The 15,677-nt window shown below is 44.3% G+C and overlaps 1 protein-coding gene across 6 annotated transcripts in view; it reads right to left on the bottom strand.

Annotated features, from left to right (window-relative positions):
* ERICH6B (glutamate rich 6B) overlaps positions 1 to 15,677 on the bottom strand; it is a 132,650-nt gene that overhangs the window by 65,056 nt on the left and 51,917 nt on the right. For all 6 annotated transcript variants that reach the window (XM_033950522.1, XM_033950523.1, XM_033950524.1 and 3 more), the window contains exons 3-4: positions 6,771 to 6,843; positions 4,538 to 4,677 (exon numbers count right to left, since the gene is read on the bottom strand). In XM_033950522.1, the coding sequence (XP_033806413.1) occupies positions 4,538 to 4,677; positions 6,771 to 6,843 (213 nt within the window). The remainder of the gene's footprint in view (positions 1 to 4,537; positions 4,678 to 6,770; positions 6,844 to 15,677) is intronic.

Below are 15,677 nucleotides of genomic sequence, written 5' to 3'. Positions count from 1 at the left end.
ATGTCACTTCATAGGCGCGGGACCTGGAAGTGACGTCAGAGAGAGCCGACACCGATGCAGGCAGCAAGCTCGTGACGCTGCACGCACTGGGAAAATGAAAGGAGTATGAGGGAAGGGAAGGGGCACACGCATGTGTCAGGTGGGGTCGGGAAGAAGCTGGGGGGGAAGGAGATGTGGATGGAGGCTGGCGCCCCTAGCGGTCTCCCCCCACCCCCACCCTTACTATGCCACTGCTTCTAAGCAATGGTATTTTCATCTAGTCATTGCTGTGACATTGATTACCGTATTTTCTCGCATGTAACACGCGCATTATATGTGGTTTTTACAAACTGCGCATAACCTTGCGCGTTGTACAAATTTTTTTTACATAGTCCCCCCCGACGTCCGATTCACCCCCCCCCCCCCGCAGGACCGCTCGCATCCCCACCCCGAAGGACCACTCGCACGCACTCCCACCCGCACCCGCACCCCCACCCTGAAGGACCGCTCGCACCCCCACAGCCTCCCGACCCCCCCCCCCATCATGTAGAAGCTCCTACTGGTGTCCTGCTGCTTCCTCTTGGCGGTCCCGGCCCTTCTGTGAGCCTTGCGCCTGCGCTGCTTCCTCTTCCGGCGGTTCGCCCTTTCTCTAACGTCAAGCCCTCTTGCCCCGCCGACTCCCCGACACGATCGGGGCAAGAGGGAGCTCAAGCCCTCTTACCCCAGCCAACCGCAGCACCCCCGACACGATCGGGGCAAGAGGGAGCTCAAGCCCTCTTGCCCCAGCCAACCGCGGCACCCCCGACACGATCGGGGCAAGAGGGAGCTCAAGCCCTCTTGTCCCCCCGACACGATCGGGGCAAAAGGGAGCCCAAGCCCTCTTACCCCGCCGACTCCCCAACTCCCCGACAATATCGGGCCAGGAGGGAGCCCAAACCCTCCTTGCCACGGCGACCCCCTACCCCCACCCCGCACTACGTTACGGGCAGGAGGGATCCCAGGCCCACCTGCCCTTGATGCAAACCCCCCTCCCCCCAACGACCGCCCCCCCCAAGAACCTCGGACCGCCCCCCCAGCCGACCCGCGACCCCCCTGGCCGACCCCCACGACCCCCCCACCCCCCTTCCCCGTACCTTTGTGTAGTTGGCCGGACAGAGGGGAGCCAAGCCCGCCTGTCCGGCAGGCAGCCAACGATGGAATGAGGCCGGATTGGCCCATCCGTCTCAAAGCTCCACCTACTGGTGGGGCCTAAGGTGCCTGGGCCAATCAGAATAGGCCCGGGAGCCTTAGGTCCCTCCTGGGGGTGGGGCCTTGATTCACTAACCTGCCCTGATCCGGGCAGGCCCGATGGATTCTTCAATCAACAATATTCAAATGGGAGCGATTGGAGGAATGCCCCCATGCGCCGACACGGATCGCTAGTGTGCAATCCAGACGCATGTGAGGACCATCTGCTTTCCCTGTAGAGATGGTATGCGCATGCGTTTGTTTTCATTCTACTCTGGGGGGTTTTTTGCTTTTGTTTTGGGGGCCCCGACTCTCCTACTATCTGAATCTAGCCCAGGGCGATCCCTGGTGGCAACAGCCTCTTAACCTTACTGGCCTTGACTCTCCTGCTCTCTGCCACCTTCTCTGCAGTGCGAGCATTGAATGGGGTACAGAAGGAGACCAGTACAGCCCAGCGGCATGTCATCTCCTCTGGGACCAGTGCAAAAGCTTGCTGCAAAGGGTTTTCAGGAAGAAGAGTATTACCGCTCCCATGTGCTAGGAGCCAGACGTCAAAGCACAAGTGGTTGCATTTTTCTTGTAAACTGTGTAAGCTCACATATGAATCTGTTGCACAGGATACAGGCAATCCCTGGCGGCAACAGCTGACACTGATTCTCCTGCTCTCTGCTGCCTTCTCTGCATGCGAGCCCGCAGGTTTAAAGCGGGGCTGTATTGTGTAGTGCAGCCCCGCTTTAAACATGCAGGCTCACACTGCGGGGAAGGAGGCAGCGAGCAGGAGAGTTGTGGCTGAAAGGCAGGAGAAGGGCACAAAGCAGGGCGGCTTCTGCAGAGTAAAGGCAGCGAGATCGGGGCAGCAGAGAGCAAAGCGTGCAGAGAGCAGGGCAGCAATGGAGCTGGAAAGTCGGAAAGGACGTTTGTGACTGGTCCCCAGCAGTCGCTTCTTCAGTTGATCGGCCAGCCCAGTTGGTTTGCAAAATTTGTTTTGTGAATCGCGTCCCTGCCTACTTTGCATGCCGTTACCCTCATTTGCATGCGTGGATCGGAATCAGATCGGCAGAGAGATAAGTGAATCAGGCCGAAGTAAAATCGGGTCGCAAACCGATCGGTTTGCTTTGTGAATCTAGCCCATTGCATTTTACTTAATGTAGCTGGTAAGTCCCTCCTATCTTTGCCTCTCTCTTCAACTGCCAACACCAGACTCCGTCTTGCTGCTCCGTATGCTTGAAACAAGTTGCCTGAAGTCCCGAATCTCTACGGCGGGCTCCATCTCTGGCAGCGTTCAAGGCCCAGTTAAAAGCCCACCTCTTTATGAGTGCTTTCGATTCCTAACTCCTCTCACCTTGGGCTCTGCATCCTCAATCCTATATGTCATGTTTGTCTGTCCAAGTTAGATTGTAAGCTCTTCTGAGCAGGGACCATCTATAAATGTCAAAATGTACAGCGCTGCGCATGATAAGTAATAGTAGTAGTAGTAGTAGTAGTAATAATTGCATTTGATTTTATCAGTACTGTTAACGTACCTTAGTCATCATTTCTCTGCATTAACTGCACAGTTACTTTCTCCAAAGTATGAAGACACCCCCAACAGTTAATTCAGAGATATGGCACCTTAGTAATTAGACCTCCAAAAATTTTCCACCTTATCCAGGATACCATCAGGCTTCTTAGGGTGTCATTTGTACGATCATGTCATATCTTTTTGCCTTCATTACACTGGTTTTCTATTACCTTGCAATCAGGTTTAAAATGGGTCACCTTCAACTTTAACCCCTGATTATCTTAAACTGATTTGTATGATTTATTCTCCAATCTGCTCAGTTCAGTCAGAAGAACAATGATTAGAGCACAAGCAAAGACTTGCTACCTCTCTTGTATGGTTGCCAGCGTTGTATTATGGAACAGTCTACCCCCTCAAAGGATGTTCAGGGGATGATTTTCTCAAGCACAGAAAAATGGTGAAAGCTCAGTTTTATATTCAAGTTCTTTATCCTGTTCACAGCTCATCTTTTGTCTGGAGATCTTTTTTTTCTTTTGTATTTTTATATTATTGCTAAATTTGTATTAATTTCATATCTTACTTGTACTCCATTTAGATCTATAAGGATCAACATAGGGTCAATATTTATGAATAAATAAAAAGCAATTATTTTCCTCTTGTTTCTAGGCAGGAGATCTGCCTTCCAGTTCCCTGCTGGGTTTGTTAGCCTCAGGAGGGTTTTGGAATATCACCATGGAAGGAGAGATCATTCAGCATATGCTTTTTAGAAAATACGAAATGGCTTAAAAGTACACAAGAAGAAGCTGCATATTTTGCTGCTAGGAATAGCTGGGGGCACAGTCTGGGTGGCACACAGGTGGAGTTCTGAAGAATGCATGTTGCTTATAAAATTCTTTAATCAATGTGCATGCTATTGACCTTTATGTGCATATATTTACACCTACTTTGGGGAAGGTCTTTATGCCTGTACCTGCAATCAAGGTGTGTTGTTAGCTATGAATTTCAGTGTTTTGGAAAGACACCTAAGCTCCTAAGGCCCAGATTCTCAAACCAGTGCTGATTTTATAGGTGTCAGTAGGGCACCCATACCGTCGTTAAAAATGCTGTCCAAATGGCATTTTTAACTGAGATTTGAGGTGCCAGAATTGCACCCATGTAGGCACAATTCATGTGAAGATAGCTGCCAGAAATGTAGGTCTGGCAAACCCTGGCCTACATATCTGGCACCTATCTTTCACGGCGGTGCAATTCCAAAACCGGCACCGCGGTGCCAATGCGAGAATCCGGGCCTTAGGGCTCCTTTTACAAAGGTGATTTGGTGCCTACTTAGCTTCTCAACCTAGGCCCCTGTGATAAAATTACCTTCATGTTCAATCTTAGAGATAAACAGTGTATCTAATGTCTTTTCCTTTGGTGATAAATATTTTGAATTTTTTTGCTCTGTAAGAAAGATAAACAGGCTATTTATACTACTGGTGTCCAAACAGTTAGCTATTAATATCAACCTATTAGCAGGAAATGGCCACAGGTCAAATCAGCTTGGCATTTCTAGTTATAAAAACCAAGGTACATAGCTTTAAATTGGTTGTGAATTGTTTTAGCTTATAATCTCTGCGGAAAGTACCGGTAGCTTTACTTATGAAATTCCTCTTGGGAAAAATACCTGTCTCTAAGATACAGTTTTATATTGTCATCAGTAACTTGAGAGCAACAAAAGGTTTATTTATCCTACAGTCCAAATGCCTCTGTCTTAAATATGCCAAACAAGATCTTGCAGAAAAAGAAGGAAAGATTCTTATTTTTTTGCAGTTAGTGATGTATCGGGCTCACCTCTTTCAACTGAGGAGGTGGATTTATCAGATAAGCTCCACTCTGTCTGCGTCTGGGTAGTCACATATGAAGGCCTTCTGTCATCCTGTGCGCTGTCCTTTTTACTCTCAGAAGAAACAAAACTTGACTCTGTGAACACACTACAAAGAGGCGACACTAGATTAGCAGCTTCGCCAATTTCAGTCATCCAGGGAGACACTGAGGATAACGTACAGCGAAGAAGTTTAAAGTGTCAGAAGTTAGATGCATGTTACCTTATAGAGAATGACACGGGGACAAATTTGTCCCCGCCCCTGCAGGAACTCAAGTTCCCTGTTCCGTCCCTGCGAGTTTTGCCACTGTCCCTGCACCATTCCTATAAGCTCTGCCTTAAATCACACAAGCCTCGAATACTTATGATTTTAAAGTATTTGAGGCTTGTGCAGACGAGGACAGAGCTTACAGGAGAATGGGACAGGGACAAGAAAAGAACTCGCCGGGATGGGAAAATGAGTTTCTGCAGGAATGGGGAAAAATATGTCCCACTAGAATACTTCACTAAAGGATAAGGGCCAGAATATACCACTTATTCACTCAAACCAGAGCCCTAGATGGAAAATAATACAATACTCTACAACACTACAATCACATTCATATGTCATTCACACACCCATAAATAGGAGAGAAAAAGGAAAAGAAGTGGAGAAAAAGGCCTCAGTTCAGCTTCAGTATTAATCGATGAAGTGGTGAGAGAGCTTGAGGCGCACGGTGGGTCTGGAATATCTGGATGTGAAGCAACGGAACCATCACCCCTGACGCAACGATACGACGCGAAACGGAGGGTTCCCCGTTGGGTGCAGTGGCTGCCTGGCTTGGTTTTAATAGCCAGTAGCGGCTAAGTGTTTTTTTCTTGCTTCAGTGTTGATGTTATAAACCGTACCATAATGCCTCTTGCTGTATTTTCCCACTGATTTTCATCTCTACGAGGTGTGCTGTTCAATACTACACTGCAGGCTACTACAGTTGCTTTTTTCTTTGTTTACATATTTTTTTGGCGTTCATGCAGGAATAGTTTTGAAGGAGTGGAGTTTTTTTGGCCAAATGAAGCTGAACTGAGGCCTTTTTCTCCACTTCTTTTTCTTTTTCTCTCCTTGTTATGGGTGTGTGAATGACATATGTATGTGATTAAGGCCTTGTAGTGTTGTAGAGTATTGTGTTATTTTCCATATAGGGCTCTGGTTTGAATGAATAAGTGAAAAATGTGTCCCCCATGTCATTCTCTATTACCTTGTTTTCTCACAAGCTCTTAGGACTTCGCCCTCTCACCATTATTTCCATCTTCTACCCTTACTTGTCTAAGGAAGCCTGACTAGAACAGAAGATGCATGTTACAGTATCTCACTCAACACCAAGAGTAACGTATTAGTGATTATTTTTCCAGTAGTGCCTGAAATTGGGGTAAGAAAGCAGTAAGGCAGCTGGGCTACAAGATCCAAAATGGGAAAGAAAAAAAAAGAAGTAGACCATATGAAGAACATAAACTTTATTCAGTACACTCCAAGAAATAATGCCCGATGTGGCAACATTTCACCAGAGTTGGCTGCATCAAGGGCAAAGCAATCAGCTGGTGAAAAACATACAACTTCCAACAACGCCGAAAAGAACGATCTGGGGTCTGTAATAGCTGACACACCTCTTTGCTGTATGCTATCCTCAGTATTTCCCTTGATGCCTAGGAGGATCCCAGACATCCTTAACATAACACTTAGGTGCTTTTGAACATTTGACAAAATGACAACCTAGGAAGATATTTCTGACATTGTTTTTACTTTTCTTTGTAAGGCTGGGTAGCCTGCTGTATTTACCCCCCTCCAAAAAACCCCCACAAAAACAAACAAAAAAACAGCGCAGTTTTTAGTGCCGGCTGTGGTGGTAACAGCTCCCACGCTCATATGAGCGTTGAAGCTATTACCGCCATGGCCGGCGCCAAAAACTATGCTACGCTTTTGTAAAAGGGGGTTTAAACAAGGCATGAACATGTCTCCTCAATGACTGTATTCAAGTCTCCAAGAAAAATATAAATTTAGCACTTTTAGGGACCCCTCAATACAGGGCTGCAGTGCAGCTAATCTGCCACATGTTCTATAAGGTTATCTTTCAGAGTTACCTGACCCTTTTCACAGATGATTTATAAGGCCCTTATGGAAAAGTCAATAGAATGATCTAGAAAAGCTTTAGCCTTTATTTTCCTCACCTCGATTTCTTGCTTTCTGAGCTGGATAAGGTAGAGCCATCCTGGAAATGTGTTGGCAACACTGTCCAGAATTCTAGGGAAGGAAAAAATCCTTTTGTTTACAAATCTACCATCTTGGAGATGCTTTGTTTTTTCAGTACACTACTATATGTCTATACTGTAATACTAAAGTTATAAAGAGGAATAAACTATGTAATCTTACTAGCATAGCCTAAAAAATATAAAGTATAACTAGAAAACAGGTTAAGCGCTATAGTAATTATATCAATAGAGACTGTATAAGTTTCAAATAGTGGAGAAAAAAGACCTTAGATATCTTGCTCCAACAAGTTCTAACTTCATGAGATGGAATATATTTTATATATAGGAGTTTCTCCAGTCATTGGTAAAAAACCCCCTCCACTTTAAGTACTATATTTTTCGCTCTATAAGACGCACCTGACCATAAGACGCACCTAGGTGTAGAGGAAGAAAAACCAAGAAAAAAAAATTCTGAACCAAATGGTGTACCCTGTCCCACATGGTGTATCCAGTTCCACCTCCCCCTCTCGTTGTGGTATTTCCATGTTTTAACCCCCCATCTAAGAATGCACATTGTTGTATTTCCATGTTTTTTACCTCCCACCCCATACCATTTTAAATCCTGGTGATCCAGTGGTATATTGGCAGGAGCAAACTTTCCGTGCTCTTGCCTGGCCCTGCACCATTCGTTGAATGCCTGCTGTAAGTTCTCACGAGTCCTGAGAGAACTGAATACAGCCATTCAGGGAGCGGTGTGGGTCCAGGCAAGAGCACAGAAAGCTGAAACAGCACTGGACCACCAGGATTTATAAAGGTAATATTCATTCCATAAGACGTACAGACATTTCCACCCACTTTTTTCGGGGGAAAAAAGTGTGTCTTATGGAGCGAAAAATATGGAACATCACTCTATTGCAATCTTCAAAAAAATAGCAAAAATGTGTCTTTAAGCACAGTTTTCATAGACACAATCCCATATCATTCACAACTCACAACCATAACTGTTGAAGAAAAGCAAAGTCCAGTGTATTCTTTATTTTGCATTCACAAAAAAAGCCAATAGTGGCCCTGTTTTGCCTCCAGCTTTATCAGGGACTGCAACATTAATTCTCCATCAGCAGTCTTTGCCAAACACAAAATTCTTCACTCTCACTAAGGAATTGCACCAAATGGCTCAAAACACAGAAGAAACTGGCCTCACCTTTCTCTACAGCAAACCTTTAAGGAGTAAGTATTAAAAGATTTGTCAAATTTTGAAGAAAGACCTTTTTTAAACAAAATATCACTAGAGATGAAAGGCAAGCTTTGAAGAAATTAAAGAATGAAGCCTCTATAGTGAAATGGAGGGCTGATAAGGGTGGGTCTATTGTCATGTAGGATACAGAATATTATATGGAAGAAAGAATGTTTAAGACAGAAGATGTGCAGATGTATAAAGTGTTAGATGCTTCTTGGATAGCTACTCTTATATTAGATGGCCTTAAGCAAGGTTTTTTGACAAAACATGAATATAATTTTTTGAATTTTAGATATTTCCAGGTACCTTTCTTTTATATTTTGCCTAAAATTTGTAAATTCCTTGAGAAGCCCCCTTGTCACCCTATTGTGGCTGCCTGTAATTTCCTACTAGAAATATCTTGTAAATACTTGAATATTTTGTTTCAGCCTCTTGTGTTATAAGGAAAATCCTTTATTAGAGATACTCTTTTTTTTTTTTTTTTTTTATAATTATTGTATTCCCTGTAGGCAATTCCTACAGGATGTCTTTTGGTCATTTTAGATGTCTGTTTTTTATATACCAGTATTTCTCAAGATGAGGCTTTGGTTGTTCTTGAGGAAGTATTGAGTCAAAGATCCCAGTGGAATTTCTGATTGGTTTGACTAGGTTTGCCATAACTTATAATTATTTTTTATTTGCAAACACATTTTACCAGAAAATTTCAGGAACAGCCATGGATGCATCTTTTGCCCCTTCAGTGGCGAAACATGTTTGTCGGCCCTAGTTGGAGCATTGAAATATCATCAGAATTACTAAGATAAGTGTTGTGAATATGGACATGAATATGTTTGGCTATGAATATTCGAATATTTGGTGCGACAAGATTATTTATATGTGTTGAATCTCTTCTGAGGGTCCTCTTCTGAGGGTCCTTTTGTCATGAATTATTATGAAGAACAACTTTGGTATCACTATGATAATTTATGTATTGTTTTGATTATATTTGGAGATCTTAATATTGCAAACCATTTCTGAGGCGTTTTGACCGTGTTTAATTGATTTAGTTGAAAGAATTTAGGCAGAATGGAGGCAGTATTAGGATAGTGTTCAAAGGAATTTGCTGAAAATTTCTCTTCACTGAAGTTCTCCACCCTAGCCCAGATTTCCAAAGGGGATCTTTATTGATGAGACTGTTCTCACCAGATACACAGAAACTTATACAACTACATATAATTTCTAGCTCTCTTTTCTAGTACTGTCCTGCTTAGGGTTATTAGACGTCCGGATTTACACGGACATGTCCTCTTTTCAGAGGACTGTCCGGACGGCTTTTCAAAACCCGGCACTTTGTCTGGGTTTTGAAAAGCTAGTAACATCGGGGCTGAATTTGGCGTGCCTGTGCACACACATTCATGCGATATCATCACGTCAACACATGCACAGATCCATTCCAGACCTGGCCTGAAGAGATGAGGTTTGCATGGAGCTGGGGTTGGGAGGCAGAATGAGGCGGGGTCAGGGGTGGACTGGGGTGGACCTAGGGGGTGGGGCAGGCCCAAGAGCAGAATGGGGCAGGGCCAAGTATCCTCCTTTATCAGATGCTGCTCATGTGTTTATTCAGGCAGAGACACCTTCCCCCCAGGTCATCCCGCCATCATATACATTTGCTGCCAGTCCTTTTCCTCAGCCGACAGCAGATCCTTCACACTGTTCCCATTCTTCAGTTCTGCTCCTTTGCAACAATCAACGCCCACCTTCTTGACCCAGAACACTCACTGGTTCCACTGGTTCTCTCCAAAGACTCTATGTAGAGCTCAGCTCCTCCCACAGCCCTTGCAGCTCAGCCCCTCCTTCCTATGACTAGAAGCCTTCCCATTGGCTGCATTCTACCTCAGCTTCTGCATTGGAAGGGGGAAATACTGGACTGCTATAGCGGGCTAAATTCTGAAAACTATCTACACACTTAGCCATCCTTCTAGCTTTGACATAAGTAATTTACAAATTTGTAGAATCCTGAAAAAATCCATTCAGTCGGCAATCCTAATCTCCTAAATCCTGAGTACATCTGACAGGGCTCTCCTAAACATTTGGGCCCATACCTAGTTTGTCTGTCTTAATCTGGCTCTGATGCCGATTGAGTTTATGTGGCTGTCAGTACTTCATTGTTTTGCTTTGACTGAGGCAAGCTTTTTCTGCCCCCTCCCCAGAAGCTGCTGCCCTAAGTGACCATCTAGTCTTGCTTAATGTTTGGGCCAGTCTTGTGCAGAAATAACATGCATTAATGGAGGGTTATACAGAGAAAAAAATCCCAGGTTGTTGCACTTGAAAGTATGTGGCACCTTAGCTCATTGGAAGACCTTGTGTTTACCTGAGGTTTTTGAATCAAGACCCCAGCATGCAGAAAAGTAAACCCCCCCAAACCTCCTCCCACCATCACAAACTACCTGAGGAGGTTGCCAACAAAACCCAGATAAGACGTCCATAAAGAACACAAATTTCCTTCCTTCAATTAAAATCAATTACTTCAAATTCATCAATGATTAGTTTTCATCAGTACACATCGCATGCAAATTGATTTCTCATTATTTTGACAATACTTTCACAATTAATTAGAAAGGATGTTTTAACTTAGTTATCATTCAGCCCATGAGGATTAACCATGTTCAAGTAAAAAATCCATTTAGATTCTCATCTCAATAATAAATTCAATTGATTTCTCCTTTCACCTCTTGGAAACACGGTCGATACACATATATTTAATGCAATCCCAATTACTACCCTGAAATTTCTCAAAATGTGCACAAAGGATTATTGTATTCCTGTCTAACTTATTCATGTCGTCCCAAGTTCTGATGCTGAAACACCTATTTTTACAACACATATGGAACCATTGAGCGATAAACTAGAGATGCAAATTTGCCCCCCAATTTTGAATTCAGGGAATAAAACATCAAAAAAGGGGCAAAATGGGAAACTTGGTAAATAAGTGATCGTGCTTGAGTAGCAATATATTGTATGGTTAACACATACATTCATTAAATATATTTTGTCAAAAAAGTATGGGGAAAAAAAATCACATGCTCAAAATTATTTATATCAAAAGCAATTTTATAATAGTGAACCAACCTAACATTCACATATGCAACTGTTTCCCCTAAGCTGAGCAGGAGTCCTCCACCGAGAGTCCTGCCAGCGAGGGGTGCTGTTTCACTAACACATGTTCAACAGTGAGGAACAGGCAACTTCTGCAGGACTCCATGGAATCTACCTTTCCTTATCTATTGAAAACACAATATTGAAGCACCATCCCCCATAGGCAGCAGTGCACTTAGTGTTCTCCCATCCAGCTTCCAAGGGAAATGCATTGAAAAGGATATGCGCTCATGAGCACATGCTTACTTTTACATGATTTGGGTATAGGCATGTTTATGGTGTCTGGAAAAAACAAGACCCCTTACATCAGTAATTTCCAACCTTTTTCATGTATAAGGCTGCAATGTGAATACGAAAAAGCTCTGAGGGCCACCAAAAGATTTCAAGCTTACACATACTACTAATTTTGTAAACCGCCTTAACCTGCTTCTTCAGACTGGACCTTAAACATTAAAAATTAATGCTAATATTGGTTCTACGACACTTCAAGGATATATTTTAAAAACTCACTTTATTTTGTAAGGTCAACATTAGCAAATTCCATAAATGAGACACCTGAGTCACATGTAAGAGATTGTTTCAGTTACTGTACCAAGTGGGCACGATTGAAATGAATGCATTTTACAGGATTTGAAGTGCATTTCAACCAACTGTTTGAAAGCCACAATGGAGGACTTCAGGGGCCGTAGTTTCAAAATACTTTGCGATTGTTTAAACATTTAGTATGACCTTAGAACAGTGTCCTGCAAACTTTTCGGCACTGGGGCACACTAAACCCAGTGCCACGGATGGAAGGCACCCGGAAGTGCGCTGATGTTGATGCAATGACATCATGTGTATGCATGATGTCATCACGTCATCATCCGCACATGCACGGAGGCCCTCCGGCTGGACCCTGTACCTGTTCCTTTGCTGGTGGGGGAGCGGAGGAGAGGTGCCAGCGAGGAGGAGAGTCGTTGGTGCTGGCTGACAGCCTACTGGACATGCCTCTTGCCACGAGAAGCACGTTCTGTAAGCAGTCAGCCGGTGCCTCTCCTCCTTGCTGGCGTCTTGTGGGAAACTTGGAATCTGCCGTGGCACACTAGTGTGCTGCAGCACACAGTTTGCGATACACTGTCTTAGAAAATACATTGGTATAATGTTTTTTTTCTTTTTGAATTCATAATTTGTATTTAAAGTGTCCTCCTTCAGCCTTGACACATTCACAGTCTCCAACACCACTGAGCTGTTGACTTAACGATTCTGGGTTTCATTAATTAAGAGCTTAACTGTTTTGCGAGCTCATTGTGCAGGAGCTCCATCCTATTGAAAAATAAAGTAGCCAGAAATGTCCTTCTTTTGAGGACATGTCCGGGGGTCCGGATGACTTTTCAAAACCTGGCAGTTTGTCCGGGTTTTGAAAAGCCTCCTCAAATTGCCTCGGGCAGGGAGGAGGTCTGCGAAAGGGTGGATGGCACGCGATGATATCATGCGCGTGGCATCTGCGCATGCTCGGACTTCCTCTCTGTCTGACAAGAACAGGTAGTGGGGGGCGTGGTTAAGGCGGGACTGGGGGCAGGATTAGGGCGGGGATGGGTGGAACTGGGCGGGTCTGGGGGCAGGTCTAGGGGCCCAGATTTCTTGGAAAACCCTACCTGAATGTATACCATTTCAATAGCCTTCTGGCTTGCAGGGATACGATATCGTTAGTATTCCTGGAGGCAGTGGCATAGTAAGGCGGGATAGTCTGCCCCAAGCGCCATCTTGGTGAGGGTGCAGACACCCATCCAACTCCTGCTCCTTCCCTGCCCCCCACTGCCTTGCGTGCACGTCGCTTCCCTTCCCCTATACCTCTGTAACGTTCCTGGTGTGAGCAACACCCCCCAAGCTGCCGTCGCGCCAGCGTCAGCTCCTCCTCTGCCGTCACTTCACGGACCTGCTCCTGGGAAGTTACGTCAAAGAAAGAGCTGACGTTGGTGCGGCAGCAGCTTGGGGGGTGTTGCTCACACCAGGAACGTTACAGAGGTATAGGGGAAGGGAAGTGGCGCACGTGTGCGCAGCAGGAGGGGGCGGGGAAGGAGCGTGTGGAGGTGAGGGGTGGAACAGAGGATGGGGGAGGAGTGGCAACGCCCCGGGTGACTCTTATCCTCGGTATGCCACGGCCTGGAGGGACCCCGGATTAAAAATTGCAGTAATAGAGTTACAATGGATTTGAACTTGCATGATATGGCTTAGAGGCCATCACATTTTCAAGTAGGCTATTTCTCTGACCTACTTGCTTCTTTCTTCAGAAAGGCCATAATGCCTGCAGTTGACATAGAACCTGGTGTTCCTTTCTGGCAGAATTTCCCCCCTGAAAGTAAAACTGCATCCACTGGAGGATTAAGGAGGTGTCATTGCTCAAACCGTCCAGTGGTTAGCTGCTCAATTAGAACATCTTTTTTTGTAAATTGGGCATGACTGAAACAGGTCTAGATAAAAACATTTTTCTTTTTCCACGTGAATATTTCCTCCTGTGTGAAAATTCCTGTCGGCCATCCTACTTTTGGGTCCTCCCTAGTCCCGCCTAAAACATGCCCCTTTTGCTATTTGGATAAACTGGAGTGTGAAAAGTCCACATTTTGATGATCCAAAATCAGGACTGGAACGTTTTTAACAGTTTTTAACAATCCTATCCAAACTCGATTATTGTAACGCCATCTACTTAGGCCTAACGCAGACTCCAGCTTATCCAGAACACTGCGGCTAAGCTGATTTTTGCTAAACGCAAATATGACCACGTCTCCCCTCTACTTACCAATCTTCACTGGCTCCCAGTACTTTCCAGAATTCATTTCAAATGCTCCTGCCTGGCTTTCAAGATCATTCACGGCATCCTTCCGCCCCTAATCCCTCTATCCTTCCTCGCCCCAACACCAACTACCACCAGATCTGCCCACAGACATAAACTATCCTTCCCCTCTCTACACGGCATTCTCCACGCAGGTAAACTGGGTAGATCCCTCCTCTCCAAAATCACCGGCCACTGTCCCGCTGCGGAACCTGGACTCCCTCCAACTATTCCGAAAACAACTGAAAACCTGGCTTTTCTCTAGCATATAATAATCTCTTCTCCTGATTACATCCCCTCTTTTTATGCTTTGTAAACTCTTTCTCTTCTCTCTTCCCATATTTTTTAAACTCTGTAAACCGTGTCGAGCTCCACTTCAGTGGAGAAGATGCGGTATATAAACCTAAGGCTTAGTTTAGTTTAGTTGAACATTTGTTTAGGCATTTTGTGCTGTCATCTGCTCTGAAAATGAACACCTTACTGTACACCTGCTCAAGAACAGATGTATGTGTCTGGAGCTCCAAGGTAGGTGCGATTTCTGCCACTGAGGCCGCATTAGACTGGCACAGTCAATATGTAGCTCAAACTTGAAGGTTTTGATGCATAAGTGGAAGGTACAATGTAAGGATAAACCCACAAATACATGGTAATGGAGTAGGAGGAAATGGCTGAGCCACTCAGAGGTCAGTTTTCAGAAACCATTTGCCTGAGGAAATAAAGATTTCTCTGTATAAACTGACTATCTGAAAATTGCATAGGGATTAAAAAAGAAAGCAAGCATATATTTTAGATCACAAAAGATAGGTGTTCTTGGAGGTCAAAGGAGGGAAATATTTTAGGTAGATTACATTTTCAAATCTATCTGTGTTTTTCTGAAGGGAAAAATATCTGCAGATAAAGCAGGAACCTTCCCCTGGAGAAATTTTCATAGAAATGTATCCATGTTTTCTTTTCAAATATCTGTGGATTTTGCATCTAGGTAGATATTATTAAAAATTGCCCCCCTAAAATTTTAGATTCTGGTACAGTCATTGGTTCTCGGGCATTCGGATTATTGCAATACCATTTATTTGGCAAACACTAAGGGCTCCTTTTACCAAGGTGCGCTAGTGTTCTTAGCGCACGCAGGAAATTACCGTGCGCTATACTGCGCACTACACTTCTAGAACTAATGCCAGCTCAATGCTGGCATTAAGGTCTAGAGTGCGGGGCAATGTACTGCACGTTATTCTGCACGTCAAAGCCCTAGCGCACCTTCGTAAAAGGAGCCCTAGATAAAATCTACTTAAGATGCAAATAATCCAGAATACTGCGGTTAGGCTCATTTATGGACTGAGAAAATATGACCACATTACATATTGTTATCGTGAATTGCATTGGTTACCTGTGGAGGCACAAATTCTCTTTCAATTGGGGTGTCTCTATTATAAGGTATTAATGGGTTTGGTTCCGTCCTACCTAACTGAGCTATTTTGTTAGTCTTCTACGCAACACTCGCGTATTGCCAAAGCCTTTTTTGATTTTCCTCCATCTAAGGGCTGTAGGTACAAAAGATATCATGATAAAACCCTCTTTTCAAATTGCTTTATGGGACAAGGATTTCAAGCGGCTCTCATCATCATCCATTTCTTACCTTCATTACAGGAAACAACTTAAGACTTTCTTGTTTATTAAATTTCTTCGCTCCTAATATTAACATAGGGCT

Source organism: Geotrypetes seraphini, chromosome 6 (genome assembly GCF_902459505.1).
Source record: "Geotrypetes seraphini chromosome 6, aGeoSer1.1, whole genome shotgun sequence".
Taxonomy (NCBI): domain Eukaryota; kingdom Metazoa; phylum Chordata; class Amphibia; order Gymnophiona; family Dermophiidae; genus Geotrypetes; species Geotrypetes seraphini.
The sequence above is the reverse complement of the archived record's forward strand: the minus strand, read 5'-3'. Positions and strand labels throughout refer to the sequence as shown.